General features: G+C 42.4%; 1 protein-coding gene across 1 annotated transcript in view; it reads right to left on the bottom strand.

The window, feature by feature from the left end:
• Positions 1–14334, bottom strand: part of VAT1L (vesicle amine transport 1 like) — a 160691-nt gene that overhangs the window by 131972 nt on the left and 14385 nt on the right. The window contains exon 2 of the mRNA XM_053608873.1: positions 2642–2771. Within this exon, the coding sequence (XP_053464848.1) occupies positions 2642–2771 (130 nt within the window). The remainder of the gene's footprint in view (positions 1–2641; positions 2772–14334) is intronic.

Genomic DNA, 14334 nt, shown 5'->3' with positions numbered 1-14334 from the left:
TATTCACAGGTCACATGATTGTAACCTGCTTCCTCCTAATCCCAATTACAATGTCAACACCACCATGACAGGGGCTCCTGAATGAGTTCCTCATCACCGAATGCCGAGTGCCCAGAACTGTGTAGGTGTTGGTTGAGGGAAGGAATAAAGATAGTCCAAATATCCCTGGGACAGGGGAGGGGGGTGATCACTCGAAGCCACATTCGATTCCAGGTTTCTGAGTCAAATGTATACTTAAGTATCTCAATCTTTTTTGGAGGGCTTTCCCAATGCTCCTAAGAAACTGATGAAAACTATAGATTCCTTCACAGAAAACAAAATAAAAATGTTCTCAAATAGGCACACCCTCACCTACCTCCTAGTCTCAAAGCACTTGTGGACCCCTTGAAGCCCATCTGTGAAAAGCTCCCCTGGGGGCCACAGAAGCCAGGTCCTCTTTTCCATGTCTCCAATATAAATAGCTCCGGTGGCACATCACACCCTGCGGGGTGTCAGTGCTGCAAGGTCATCTCACAGACTCATCACACCTGTCTCTGTTTTAGAGCTGAGGAACACCGAGCCCCAGGGAAGGTTCAAGAACGGCCGAAATCCCTCCATAGCACTGAGGGCAAGGCTAGAAGGAAAACCCATCCTCTGTTCTCTGCCCGCCCATCTGGAGTCCCTGCCAGGTGAGGCCTAGGTGGTATTTGTGTGAACGTTTAGCATTGGCTCATGGGTTGCAATGGGTGTGAAAAGAGCCACCTAATCCTAGGTGCAGGAGCCTGAACAAGAGACCAGGCTTAGAGCGAAACAGGCGAGAATGGCACCAGGTGTGACAGACAGCAGCAACCAACATTTTCTTATTTACCATTTACTGGACACACGTTACATAGCAGGCATTTTGGCGTTTTCTTAAAGGCTTCACATGTTTTAACTCCTCTAATCTTCCCTCCTTCCCTCCCTCTGTCCCTCCTTCTCTCTCTCTCTCCCTCCCTCCTTCTCTCTCTCTCTCTCTCTCTCCCTCCCTCCTTCTCTCTCTCTCTCTCTCTTCTTTCCTTCCTTCTTTTCTTCCTCTCTCCCTTCCTCCCTCAAAACCAGGTCCAACGATGCCTGTGTTTCCTGTTGTATTCTAAAAGAACTGCTTATTTATTCAATGATCAGGGCTAAAGAAGTGAGCAGTATAATCTTTACTTTGGGGACTAGTGGAACAGTGAAAAGCAGCTCGTACCTCCTCTATGCAGCACTTTCAGGGTGAGAGTGTGTGCCTCTGGTTATATTGCTTACCAGGGAACAGAAAATGTAAATGCATATGAAAGAAAAGAAAAAGCTCATCTACTTCTTTCTCAACATTTTTCTGCTGTATTATCTGGAAACCACTGGCGAAAAGACTGATAAGGGGGATGAGATTTCCAGACAGACATTCATCATAAGGAATTTGGAGCATATTGATGTTTTCAGAGACTAGCGAGGCTTAGATGTGCTGAGACTAAGCGGCGGGCTCCAGTTGGATTTCAGGAGCATCGAGGCATTGCGTTTTATAGGATCCTTCTCCGGTTCTCCTTTCCTGCATTTATTATTGCAGCATGTAGGGGCTTGGAGCAAGAATAAAGATTATGAGATTGTAAGAAGAATAAAAATGCTTGGGGCATTTGAATCTGGGTTCTACTAGTATCAACTAACCCTCTGAACTCACAGAAAATTACTGAATTCTCTGAACTTCCCTCACCTGCAAGGAGATAAAAACAATCTTTACTTTGCAGGGTTGTGGGGAGGCTACAGAAAGAAAAAGATAACTTCCCCACGGTTCTGGTTAGTGGGTTCTGGAATGTTCGTTGCTCCCAAGGGGAGCACTCGGTTATGAATGAGAATTCTGCCTGATGTGCAAGGGTGTTTTTGACTCCAAACTAGGGCAATTTTGTGTAACTGGCTTACCCACAAGTTTTTAGTGTGTATAGACTGGCTTTTATTTGATTTGTATTATAATACATCTTTCTCCAAATTAAAAAAAAGTTTATTATGGAGATTTCTGAACATGTACCAAAAGCAAAATCAGGAGTATAGAATAAATCCCTTTACCCACTGCCCTACTTCCAAAGCCATCAATTCATGGCTAATTCCGTGCCATTCTCAGATGCCTCCCCTCTTTGATTCCAAGACCTTCTTCATCCCCAAATACTACTACTCCAATTCCTGAAAAAGGTAGGCATTTATAAATGAGGACTTAAATGTATAAGTTAAGTAAAAAAAGTGTTTAAAGGAACAAAACTATAAAACACAGAGGCTATTTCCTCCAAACAGTTGTATTTTGTAATTGAATTGTGAGCCCCAGGTGATGGGAAAATGGGAATCCTGGATGGGGGAGGGTTAATCTAAAGCCAAATATCCTGGTTTAACAGCAACATGGCATGAATAAAGCAGAAGACAAGATGTGTCCTGCCCACTTCGCCAGACTGTTGCCAAGAACAACCCACACAGTACACAAGAAAGGCATGGGACTTTTAGGAAGTCCTATCATCATAAACATCATTGATAAAATGAAATAATAAGACGACTTCAATGATACATGTCATAGGGTATTTCAGATACTTTTTCGCACAGTCTTTTATCATCTCAGTGGGTCCCAGATGAATTATTGTCCTTTAACTCACGGTCAACACATTACCTCGTATCCCTTCACGCTGTCTCCCAGAGCTTCCACAATCCCAGAACACTCAAATCCCGGCACCAGAGGAGTCTTGGGGGGGTTGTCAATATTCCCCTGTCGAACCATCAAGTCAATGAAGTTTAAACCACTGTGAGGAGTAAATGTGAAAAGAGAGAAAACACAACATGAGATCAAATTAAAGCACTGGCCTGGTTTTCTTTTCTTCCCTCACCCTTCACCCACTCTCCTCTCTCCCTCCCTCCCTCTCTCTCTCTCTTTTTTTTTTTTCTTCTGGCAAAGCATCTCTAACAGTAATGCCACTTAGCTAGATGTTATACCAAGAAAGCAAAATTGAATTATCTCCATGCAGATAAGTAATGCTTTTCTGGCAATGACAATGGTAGTTGCAGAGTTTCCACTAATTCAAAAGAGGTCCCCTTTATCTTCTCTCAGAGGCTGTTGACCCTTACTCTAAAAACACGTATCGGCTAGTCCAATCATTAGGCAAGCCAGCACTTAATCAAGGGTAAAATATATACTAGGAAGTAGATAGAAGCAGATGCATGGAAAACAGCCAGACACAATGGCCGCCAGCCAAGGTGTGAGACAGGGAGAATGAGAAGCCCTCATTTAAAAGTCCTTAAAACAACCAGTTGTCTCTCCTCAATCAACACACATGTTTGAGCCAATACTGTGCGTCACGGCACCCATAATGGTAAACATGAAACGGCAAGAGACTATATTATGATCTGCTGGAGGAGGGAGACTCAAGGAGAGAGATCAAAGAGAGGGCCTGATGGACACGGGATACTGCAGTGCTTGTTTCAGAAATCGAAGGTGTCTCTGGCTGAGAAATGTTGGAGAAATAGAGATGAAAATTTTCTCTTCACACATGACTTTTGAAATAAGAAAGTCATCATGAAAACATATCAAAGGTGTTTCCAGTGATGCTATCAGTGCTCCAAATGCTTTTGCTTTTTCAGAACTACTCTTGGAACTTGTGTTTAACATCCATTCACACGGGTAGGTACTTCCCCACTGCACGTGTGTTTCCCCCACCCCAGTAGAGGTGTTTCTAAAGCACTTCTTGTTTTTATAAGCCACCATCTAAGAAAGACTTGGGTGATAGAGACCAAACCCCTCAGGCTGGCCCAAGGCCCATTAGCCATAGACCACAGCTTCTTTTCCAAGCAAGATGCCTTGAACTATTTCTCAAGCACATCTTGTCTAGTTCTTCCTTGGCCTCTTTGGAGCCAAGGAAGTGTCTAGTTCCACCTCCATCCCCTGGTCTCACTCATCCATCTCATCCACAGAGACCACATAAAGGAGAGGGGATGAATTCCTTGAAGAGTGAGTGCCAAAGTCAACCCCATCTCAAAGTCTTCATGACCATGAGTCAGTCAAGTTTCACAAATGACCCCAGTTGGTGTCTCTCCAAAACGTGCTCTCCCTGAAGGCAGCTGGATACCGCCTATCTCTCTGCTTCTTGAACGTGTGGCATGCAACAGACCCCCCAAATATAGTAAGTACTTAACTAATGTTTGCCGAATGAAGGAAAGTCATGGATATTCTGAAATATGTGCTCCCAGTTTGAGTACTAATTACTTGTAACAAGCAGCCAAGGAATCCTCAGAGTAATGGATATGTTTCTGCACTGGACATACAGATCCGTAAAGATCTTGCTTTGATGTTTAGTTAGCATTTGTTCTGGTCATTCCTTAATCAAAATGTTCACCAGTAACATGGCCTTCAGAGCTTAAGAGTTTCTTAAGAGCTCATGGAGCCCTGGATGCAAATCCCAAGTCTATCACTTCTTCTTACGTAACTTTGAATAAGTTCCTTAATTTCTCCGCATCTCAGTTTTCTCATCTGTAAAGTGGGGTTTCTGACACTATTGACTTCACAGGGATAACCTGTGCTGAGATGTAAAGGGCTTAAACGTGGCACTAAGGACAGAGTAAACATTTAATGGATGGTAGCCTTCAAATTCACATCTTCAGTTTAGAAGGCAGAAGTAGCTGACACATTTTAGGAAGACTCCCATGAAAAAGGAGTTAGTCATTCCAGCACTGCAGTGTGTGCCGATAGTCCCAGCTACTTGGAGACTTTGGGGGGAGGATAGCTTGAGCCCAGGAATTAATTTGAGTCTGGCCTGGGCACAAAACATAGTAAGATCCTGTCTCTAAAATAAAAATAAATAAACATAACATTTTTTAAAAATTTAAGGGTTAAAAATAGTTTCAGAACTGATGTGGAAAAGCTTCACTATCTACAAAATAGCCCATTTCCTAACACACTAAATAAATAAAGCATCGCTGTCTGACAACAAAAGCAATGTCTCCACACCAATCAAGCACACATCTCTCATTTCACCCATATTTTAGCTCACTGTGTTTACCTTTGCGTGAACACCAATGATTTCCCAAGACCCTGGTGGAGAAATAGCAGAAAAAAATTACTTGCCAGTTTGGCAAACTTGGTGGCTCGCTGGAGAAGGGTTCATCCCAGGCAGTGGATGGGTTACCTTTAGTCGCCTGCCAGTTTGAATCGGGCCTGGTGATTGTATATTGAGAGCCAGACACTTAAATCCCAGGCAGAAGGGTTAATACTGAATTTTAAAAGCCTGTAGTGGCCTGGCTCCCCGGTTCATGCTTGTAATCCTAGCACACTGGGAGGCTCAGGCAGGAGGAAGCCTTGAGCTCAGGAGTTCAAGACCAGCCGGAGCAAGAGTCAGACCCCTTCTCTACTAAAAATAAAAAAATTAGCCAGACATTGTGGCAGGTACCTATAGTCCCAGCTACTCAGGAGGCTGAGGCAGGAGAAATGCTTGAGCCCAGGAGTTTGATGTTGCTGTGAGCCAAGCTGATGCCACAACACTCTAGCCCGGCCAACAGAGAGAGATTGTCTCCACAAATAATAATATAATAAAATCATAAAAAGCTTGTAGCATGCAGCTTCGTTGGTGAGGCACTTGGCGATTCTTTCAGGTCATGGCGACCAGCACCTTCACCAGGAAGCAGCCACATCAGTGTTGTTTACCTCCACACACAAAGGGCAGGTGGACGGTTGTTAGTGGAGTTCCTTCACAGGCTGTATCAGACCTGCTCCCCGCTGGTGTTTACCCACCCACCTCCTCTTGACATGGACGCAGCTAGCATTTTCTGAGGGTTTAATTTGTGGCAGGAACTGTGCCAAGTGCTTTACTTGTTACTTAAGATTCAGGATAATCCCAGAAGGCATGAACCCTCACATGCATTCTTTTCAGATCAGGACGCTGAGATCCAGCAAAATTAAGTAACTCACCTAAGGTCACATCTTCAGAAAAATGTCAAAGTTAGGATTTGAAGTGAAGCAAAGTCTAGAACCCCAAGCCTTCTACTGCCTCTTATGGGAACGTCCCCACTCACCAGCCTGGCTGAAGGAGCGCGTTCAAGGGCAACGTTTGTAACTCCTTATCTCTTCCCTCTCTTGGAGAGTTGACTGCACTAAAGGTGGGCCCAGGGTCGGAGACATGGCCACACATAATCTAGGCATGAACTCATTCCTTCTTACAAATAACTTAGCTGGTCCGAGAACTGGGTGTTCTCTCAAAAACTACTAATATGAATTGGGAAACATACCAAGAGAACAATTGAGCAACAGAAAGGGTGTCAAAAGATAGAAATGAGATAGAGAGGAGCTTTTCAACTGGGGCGCCACGGCACACTGGTGCTCTGTGGGAGGAATGTGGGTGTCCTGCTAGAATGTTTAAAGCTCATTAATTAAATTATTAATTCAGATTAATTAGATTAATGTAACTTCTTCTTACAAAAGAAGTTCAAAGCACCGTAAGTATATTCTGGTTTTTGATCTTTCTTTTTCTTTTTTTGATCAACAACATTTAAGTGTCCCACAGAATTTAGGAAGTTTAACTGAAGGTTCAAGTGTGCTGTGGGATCAAAAAGGTTGAAAACATTGAGCTAGAGAGGCCTGATTGACCTCAGCTTTGGGAAGCATAAGTAAAAAAGCCAGCAGGTAGGAGAATTAAAAGAAAAGATAAAAACACAAAGATCAATAGAGTCAACCCAGCAGCCTATACCAGGGTGAGGCTTTATGGTCCCTCATTGCTGAGGTCCCTAGAGTGAGAGGGTCCTGTCTCTAGACTTGGTTCAGCTCTATCACACTTTCTGATCTTTGATTCCCACGAGTTTCTTTTTTACTGGGGATGAGCGTTTATAACGGAACTTCTTTACTTGGGTGCCAGAGTGGTCTCCCATGACACCCAACAATACAAACTAAAACAAATACCATAATCCATCGCTCCAATCAGCCACTGAGACAGACATTGTTGACTCTATTTCCCCCACCCCCACATCCCAACAAAACAAGTAACATTGTTTAGAGATAATAAGTTATTTACACTCAGGGACACATAGTACATAGTGAACTTAAACTTGGGACTGTCTAATACTTTTCTTTTTCCATCACAACCGAAAAAGAAAAAAACATCAAATTCTACACCTTCACAATTACAGTCTCCAGCATTCTCTGAGATAGTTTTATTTTTACCTGGAAATTGTTTGGGGGTGGCAAATGATTTGCCTGATGACTCAAGCCCCTATAGAGAGAAAAATTTTTATACAGCTCTTAAACATTTGATCATTGCAAAAAAAAAAAAAAAGTGGCAAAGAGTGCACATAATGTTCTGTTAGGTAATCCAATTTTTCTCAAAGGCTGGTATAATTTTAATAAATCATACAAGACTGTGTCTGTTTTCCTCCCATACTAAATTATTACTCAGAGGTTAAGTTTAAAAGCGCTATTATTGCGACACAGGATTCTGAAGAAATGAAGGCAGAGATTTGAGAAAGAGGCTCTGAAAAAACTCAAAATGCATGATGAGGAATCTGACAATCTATGTGAGAGAAGATAGAGTAAAATTATCTGGGGACATTCCCTTTACATAATGACCATTTCTTACACTGACATAGCCATAGCATAGTTGACAAGATGGTTTCATACAAATCTCACTCAATTTTGTAACAAGCCACGAAAAGCAAGAAGTGCAGATATTATTGCCCCATTACATAGATGTGAACACTGAGACTCACCGAAGAAAACTGACTTGTCAAAGGCGGCACAATTAGTATGTGACAGAGCTGAGACTTGAGTTAAGGTTTCCAAACTCCTTGTTTATTGTATATTATATCCCATGACACCATGAAATCTCAAGGGCAAGTCAACCAAATGTTACTAATGTCAGTCATTTCAAGATCCCTGGATAAGACTGAGAGGCAATAGTGAAAAGAAACACAAGTCGGTACATGGGTTTCAGTCCCTGAGTGGCCGTCAGTCAGCTGTGGACCTTGGCTGACTCTCTGAAGCTCTCTCCCCAACTTTCTTGCTGCTTCAAATATTATTAAACTCAAAGCTTAGGTAAAGAGGGCATAGCGGTCTTGACAAAATACACTGACTTGGATACTTAGGTTTTATGGAGAAGCTGAAAGCTGGCCTTGGCCTTCATACTTTCTTCTCTGTTATCTATTCAGTAAGGGATGTCACCTGTAAAGTCTCTTGAGAGGTGTTTGGCTATCCTTATTCTGTGCTCTACCAAAGTCGGCAAACATTGCCCCCACGATGCTGCGGCTACTTGTTAAGCATTAAGGGATGGGCCATTTTAATCCCCATACTGTGAAAGAAAAAAGAAAACCTGAGGACCTAGAAAGAATAAGTAAAGTACCTTGTCTGAGGTCATAAACTTGGTACCAGAACTGGGAGCCCTTTTTGTGCGACTGCCAAGCTTGAGTTTTTGAACACTAGGCTGTCACTGTGTTAATCTATAAACCATGGTATGTATGGCTGCTGTGCCCTTGTCCCCAGAACTTGTCTTTTGGGCTATACTGATTGTTTGTTTGTTTTTTGAGACAGAGTCTCACTTTGTCACTCTTGGTAGAGTGCCATGGCATCACAGCTCACAGCAACCTCAAACTCTTGGGCTTAAGTGATTCTCTTATCTCAGTGTGCCAGCAGCTGGGACTGCAAGCACCAACCAGAACACCCGGCTATTTTTTTGTTGCAGTTATCATTGTTGTTTAGCAGGCCTGGGCTGGGTTCGAACCCGCCACCCTTGGTGTATGTGCTCAGCGCTCTGCTCACTGAGCTATGGGCGCCCATGCTGATAGTTTTGACATGCTCATAATGTCGAATGAAGATACAAATGATTTCTTCAAAGACATCACTAACTGCTAAAGTTACATTAATCTTCCAATTTGAGACACAGACTGGCACAAGAAAGTTTAGCAAAGAAGGTACAGGCATCTATGGAGAAGGGCCCTTGTCTTTTCTTCTCCTGGTAAAATGAAGGCAGAGGCTGCTCATATCAAAGAATTTTAGGGCTCCTACCATCTTATTCTGTCCTCAGTTTTTCTGTTTTCTCAGCACTGTGGGAATCCAAACATCATCAGATCATGACACAGAGAACATGCTGATGAAAATCTCCCTCTAATGATGCAAATCAACAGAGCCTTATCTTATACTTTGATCTTATGGTCAATGGAAATCCCTTGTCTTACCCCATCATTGGCTCAATTAAGAGACAGATTGCCAAAGAAATAATAATCTTCAGAAGCCCATTGTTTTAATTACTGGAGGGATATTGTTGAGCATATGATTTGTTACAACATATATTCACTTCTTTATGAAGAATTTTTCATCAACTCTCAGCACAAGATATATGGTTTTATGGGTCTTACAGGCCTAATATGGCATATAAACTAGTTATGTTTCTTTCTTTGCATTGGCTGTTAGGAAGCTTGAAGCTAAATTTGTGGCATTCATTCTCTATGTCATGTTAACACTCAACTTCATCTTAACTTATGAATGCTTTGGAGTTTCCATTTTTAAAAATCTTTTACTACATTACAATGGTTCTCAAACTTTATTGTACATTAGAATTCCCAGATGGCTTGTTAAAACATAGAGTTTTGGGGGGCCCTATCTCTGCAGTCCAAGACCTCAAGGTCTAAGGTTTTGCATTTCCAGCGTTTTCCAGGTTATGTTGATGCTTCTCATCTGGGCACCAGGCTTAGAGAATTACTGATCTATCATTTTTTTAAAAGCTAATTCAAATCATTTTTTTGAATGATACAGGGTAAAATTGAATAGATGATGATTAAATAGATAAGAAAATGAAAAGCTCTCTCATTGTCCTCTAGGGCAGTTGAATTTTTTTGATTCTAGTCCAAAGGATCATATTTCCCCTTACTAAAATTGATTTTATTCAATTAAGTCCATCATTTTGAATTGTCTGCCTCTTCTCGGATCCTAATTCTTTCATCCAAAAAAAAAAAAAAATTGCTCTTCCTTCTAGATTTGTATCCTTTGAAAATATGGTGCTCATGCCATTGACTTCCATGTCTACATTGCTAATAAAAATATATGATAGGCCATCACATTCCTGCTTACCATGGATGTGTGTAAAGGTTGTGAAAGATGTCATGGAGGAAATTTAAAACCTAAGACTAGCGGACATCCTGTGTTTCTTCAAATCATGAGCTCTTATCATTGTATGAAATAGCTCCAAGACACTCTGAATTCATGTGTGATAAATTCAGTGAAGACCATGAGGCCTCACTTTTTAGGGTTGAAGGCAGGTTATCTTCTCCCCACACGTCAGTAATTGTTGTGTGACTGACTCAGCCGTGAGTGCAGTCATTTGGGGGTGGATGTCAGGATCATCATGGCATGTATTTGCTTATTTCTAATATGCATATCCCGGCCCAGAAAGTCTCTTTAGCCCAGGTACATATTCTCATGTATTCTATAGGTTGCAAAGGACCACTCATAAACAATAATGTTCAGGGCCAGGCGCAGTGGCTCATGCTTGTAACCCTAGCACTTTGGGAGGCCGAGCCAGGTAGATTGTCTGAGCTCAGGAGTTTGAGACCAGCCTGAGCAAGTGCAAGAGTCCATCTCTACTAAAAATAGAAAAACTAAAAATAATTAATAAGCAGCACTTTATTGTAAAAAATTTGGCATATGGAATGTGCTGTCAATTTGTCACTATTTAAAGATCAATAGGTTGATTAGCTATTAATTGATCTTACTGGTTTGAAAGTTATGGAGTAATCACATTATTTCTAATTTCCATGTATGTGTTTTATTGGTATCATTATGCCAGATAACAATTGAATGGTATAGATATAAAATATATTTTGAGCCAAATACTATGCAGCATTAAAAAAAGATGGAGACTTTACCTCTTTTATGTTTATGGATGGAGCTAGAAAATAGTCTTCTTCACAGAGAACTCAAACGTATAAGCAAGAAAAGAACAAGTGATCCCATCGCAGGCTGAGCAAGGGACTTGAAGAGAATCTTCTCTGAAGAAGACAGGCACATGGCCTAAACATATGAAAAAATGCTCATCATCCTTAATCATCAGAGAAATGCAAATCAAAACTACTTTGAGATATCATCTAACTCCCGCAAGATTAGCCCATCTCACAAAATCCCAAGACCAGAGATGTTGGCGTGGATGTGAAGAAAAGGGAACACTTCTACACTGCTGGTAGGAATACAAGTTAATACATTCCTTTTGGAAAGATGTTTGGAGAACACTTAGAGATCTAAAAACAGATCTGCCATTCAATCCTATAATTCCTCTACTAGGTATATACCCAGAAGACCAAAAATCACATTATAACAAACATATTTGTACCAGAATGTTTATTGCAGCCCAATTCATAATTGCTAAGTCATGGAAGAAGCCCAAGTGCCCATCGATCCACGAATGGATTAATAAATTGTGGTATATGTACACCATGGAATATTAGGCAGCCTTAAAGAAAGATGGAGACTTTACCTCTTTCATGTTTACATGGATGGAGCTGGAACATATTCTTCTTAGCAAAGTATCTCAAGAATGAAAGAAAAGGTATCCAATGTACTCAGTCCTACTATGAAACTAATTTATGTCTTTCATATGAAAGCTATAACCATTATAACCTATGAATAGGGGGAAGGGGGAGAGGGAGGGGAGGGAGGGGGGAGGTGGGCGGAGGGAGGGTGATTGGTGGGATTACACCTGCGGTGCATCTTACATGGGTACATGTGAAACTTAGTAAATGTAGAATGTAAATGTCTTAACACAATAACTAAGAAAATGCCAGGAAGGCTATGTTAACCAGTGTGATGAAAATGTGTCAAACGGTCTGTAAAACCAGTGTATGGTGCCCCATGATCGCATTCATGTACACAGCTATGACTTAATAAAAAAATATATATTCTTCTTAGTAAAGTATCTCAGGAATGGAAAAAAAAATATCCAGTGTACTCAGTACTACTGTAAAACCAATTTATAACCACTCACATTTGCATATGAAAGATGAATCACAACTATAGCCCAGGATGAAGGAGGGAAGGGAGGGGATAGAAAGGGAGGGGGGCGGTTCAATAGAGGGAGGGTTAATGGTAGGACCTCACCTATGAAGCATATTGCAAGGGTGCAAGTCAAATCTATCAAGTATAAACACAAATGTCTTAACACTGTGATTAAGTAAATGAGGTGAAAGCTAAAAAAACAGAAAAACTCATTGGGCATTGTGGCAGGCACCTCCCAGTTACTTGGGAGGCTGAGAGAATCACTGAAACACTGGAGTTTGAGGTTGCTGTGAGTGATGATGCCACAGCACTCTACTCAAGGTGACAGAGTGAGAGTGTTTCAAAAAAAAGAACAGTGTTCAAGAAGGGATGAGCCCTTTAGGGGAGGGCTCTCACATAGGGCTTTGTGACTGTTAGAAAGGTCCCCAAGACAATGGCAGAAATCTGGAAACCTCCATTTTAATTTCTCTGATTTGGGGCCTGGGGAGAAATGATTTGTGGTTTGTGATCATAATGGATAACACTCACGGGGTGTTCACGATGTGTCAAGCATGGGGCTAAGTGCTTTACATACATGGTATCCTTTAATATTTCACAATAGTCGTAAACCATATTTACGACTATTGAGGCTAAGAGGTAAACGATACTACCCCCATTTCATAGAGAACAAAGCTGAGGCCCATGGAGGTTTACAAAACCAAGATGTGAGAGCAAATGATGGAAATCCAGAGACTGTGCTCTCATATCCTGTACTTTGTTTTCCTATGGAGAGATGTCACTGGGTTTCCCAATTACAAAGACAGGACCTCTCCACTCGATCAGCATATTGAGCACCTGGTATTCTGAGCAGTATACTAGGCAGCAGGTGCCCCCAAATTAACAAGGGGCTTCAAATTCTCAGGGGAACCGGCATCATAAAAGCTGTGGCTCAGTGAGTAGGGCGCCGGCCCCATATGCCGAGGGTGGTGGGTTCAAACCCGCCCCGGCCAAACTGCAACAACGAAAAAACAGCCGGGCATTGTGGTGGGCACCTATAGTCCCAGCTGCTTGGGAGGCTGAGGCAAGAGAATCACATAAGCCCAAGAGCTGGAGGTCGCTGTGAGCCGTGTGACGCCACGGCACTCTACCGAGGGCAGTAAAGTGAGACTCTGTCTCTACAAAAAAAAAAAAAAAAAAAAGCTGATTACAGGTTCAGTGCCTGTAGCTCAGTGGCTAGGGTGCCAGCCACATATGCTGGAGTTGGTAGATTTGAACCCGGCCCGGGCCTGCCAAACAACAATGACAACTACAACCAAAAAATAGCCAGGTGTTGTGATGGGCACTTGTAGTCCCAGCTACTTGGGAGTCTGAGGCAAGAGAATCACTTAAACCCAAGAGTTTGAGGGTGCTGTGAGCTGTGATGCCACCGCACTCTACCAAGGGCGATATACTGAGACTCTGTCTCAAAAAAAAAAAAAAATAAGCTGATTACAATATGATGTGCCAAGTGGTTTTATGGCGTGTGGGCAAAATGCTTACGTAGCCACGGAGAGAGGTGCTAACATACAAGATAACCTTGATGTCAAAACATTGACCTCCAGAAAGATTTCCTCAGAGGATTGTTCTGGTGGTCCTCTGCAGTCACCAGAGCTGAGTTTAAAGCTTTCACTTTTTGGCTCCTCCTTCAGTGAGTTGCTTAATCTCTTTGAGTCTCAGTTTGTTCATCTCGAAACTGGGAGGGTAACATTCCCACCCTAAGGGGCAGCCCCTGTAGGACAGAGTGCCTCACACACACTAAGTGCTCTGTGAGTATGAGTTGCTGTCATCAGCATCATCATCACACAGATAGGGTCGGGTAGGTCAGGTTTGCTGGGAAAGATTAACTCTGAGACTGAGATTTGCAGCAAAAGGTCCCATAGGGAACAACACCTGGATGGGTATAGGGAGCTGCCCTGGGCCGAGGGAGACTGTGAACTCCGATGTACTAACATAGAGGTCTCAGTTCATTCTTGGAAAGTTCCAGAGCTAGTGTGGTCTCTTGAGTAATTCTGAAAGAAGGTGCAAAGACTGGGCCTTTGTCCCCCTGCATCAACTAGTCATGGGATGAAGGCTTCCCACAAGGAAGGGGTACCGTCTTGGGCAAGGTGGTGTCTTTTAGCTTATGGCAATTCCTTGGCAGGGACCACTTGTGTGCTGGCAGCTGCCATCACTCCTGGCAACTGGGGGAGTTGGGGCCCAGGTCCTAAAAGGATGTTCTGTGTGGTATGACCTTCTCTCCCAGGATTTTATTCCCTTGTGGTCACAGAGCAATTGTCACAGGTGGTGAGAATCTACAGGGCTCATTTGCATGGTGGTCCCTGAGGAGGAAAGAT

Source organism: Nycticebus coucang, chromosome 2 (assembly GCF_027406575.1).
Source record: "Nycticebus coucang isolate mNycCou1 chromosome 2, mNycCou1.pri, whole genome shotgun sequence".
NCBI lineage: Eukaryota > Metazoa > Chordata > Mammalia > Primates > Lorisidae > Nycticebus > Nycticebus coucang.
The sequence above is the reverse complement of the archived record's forward strand: the minus strand, read 5'-3'. Positions and strand labels throughout refer to the sequence as shown.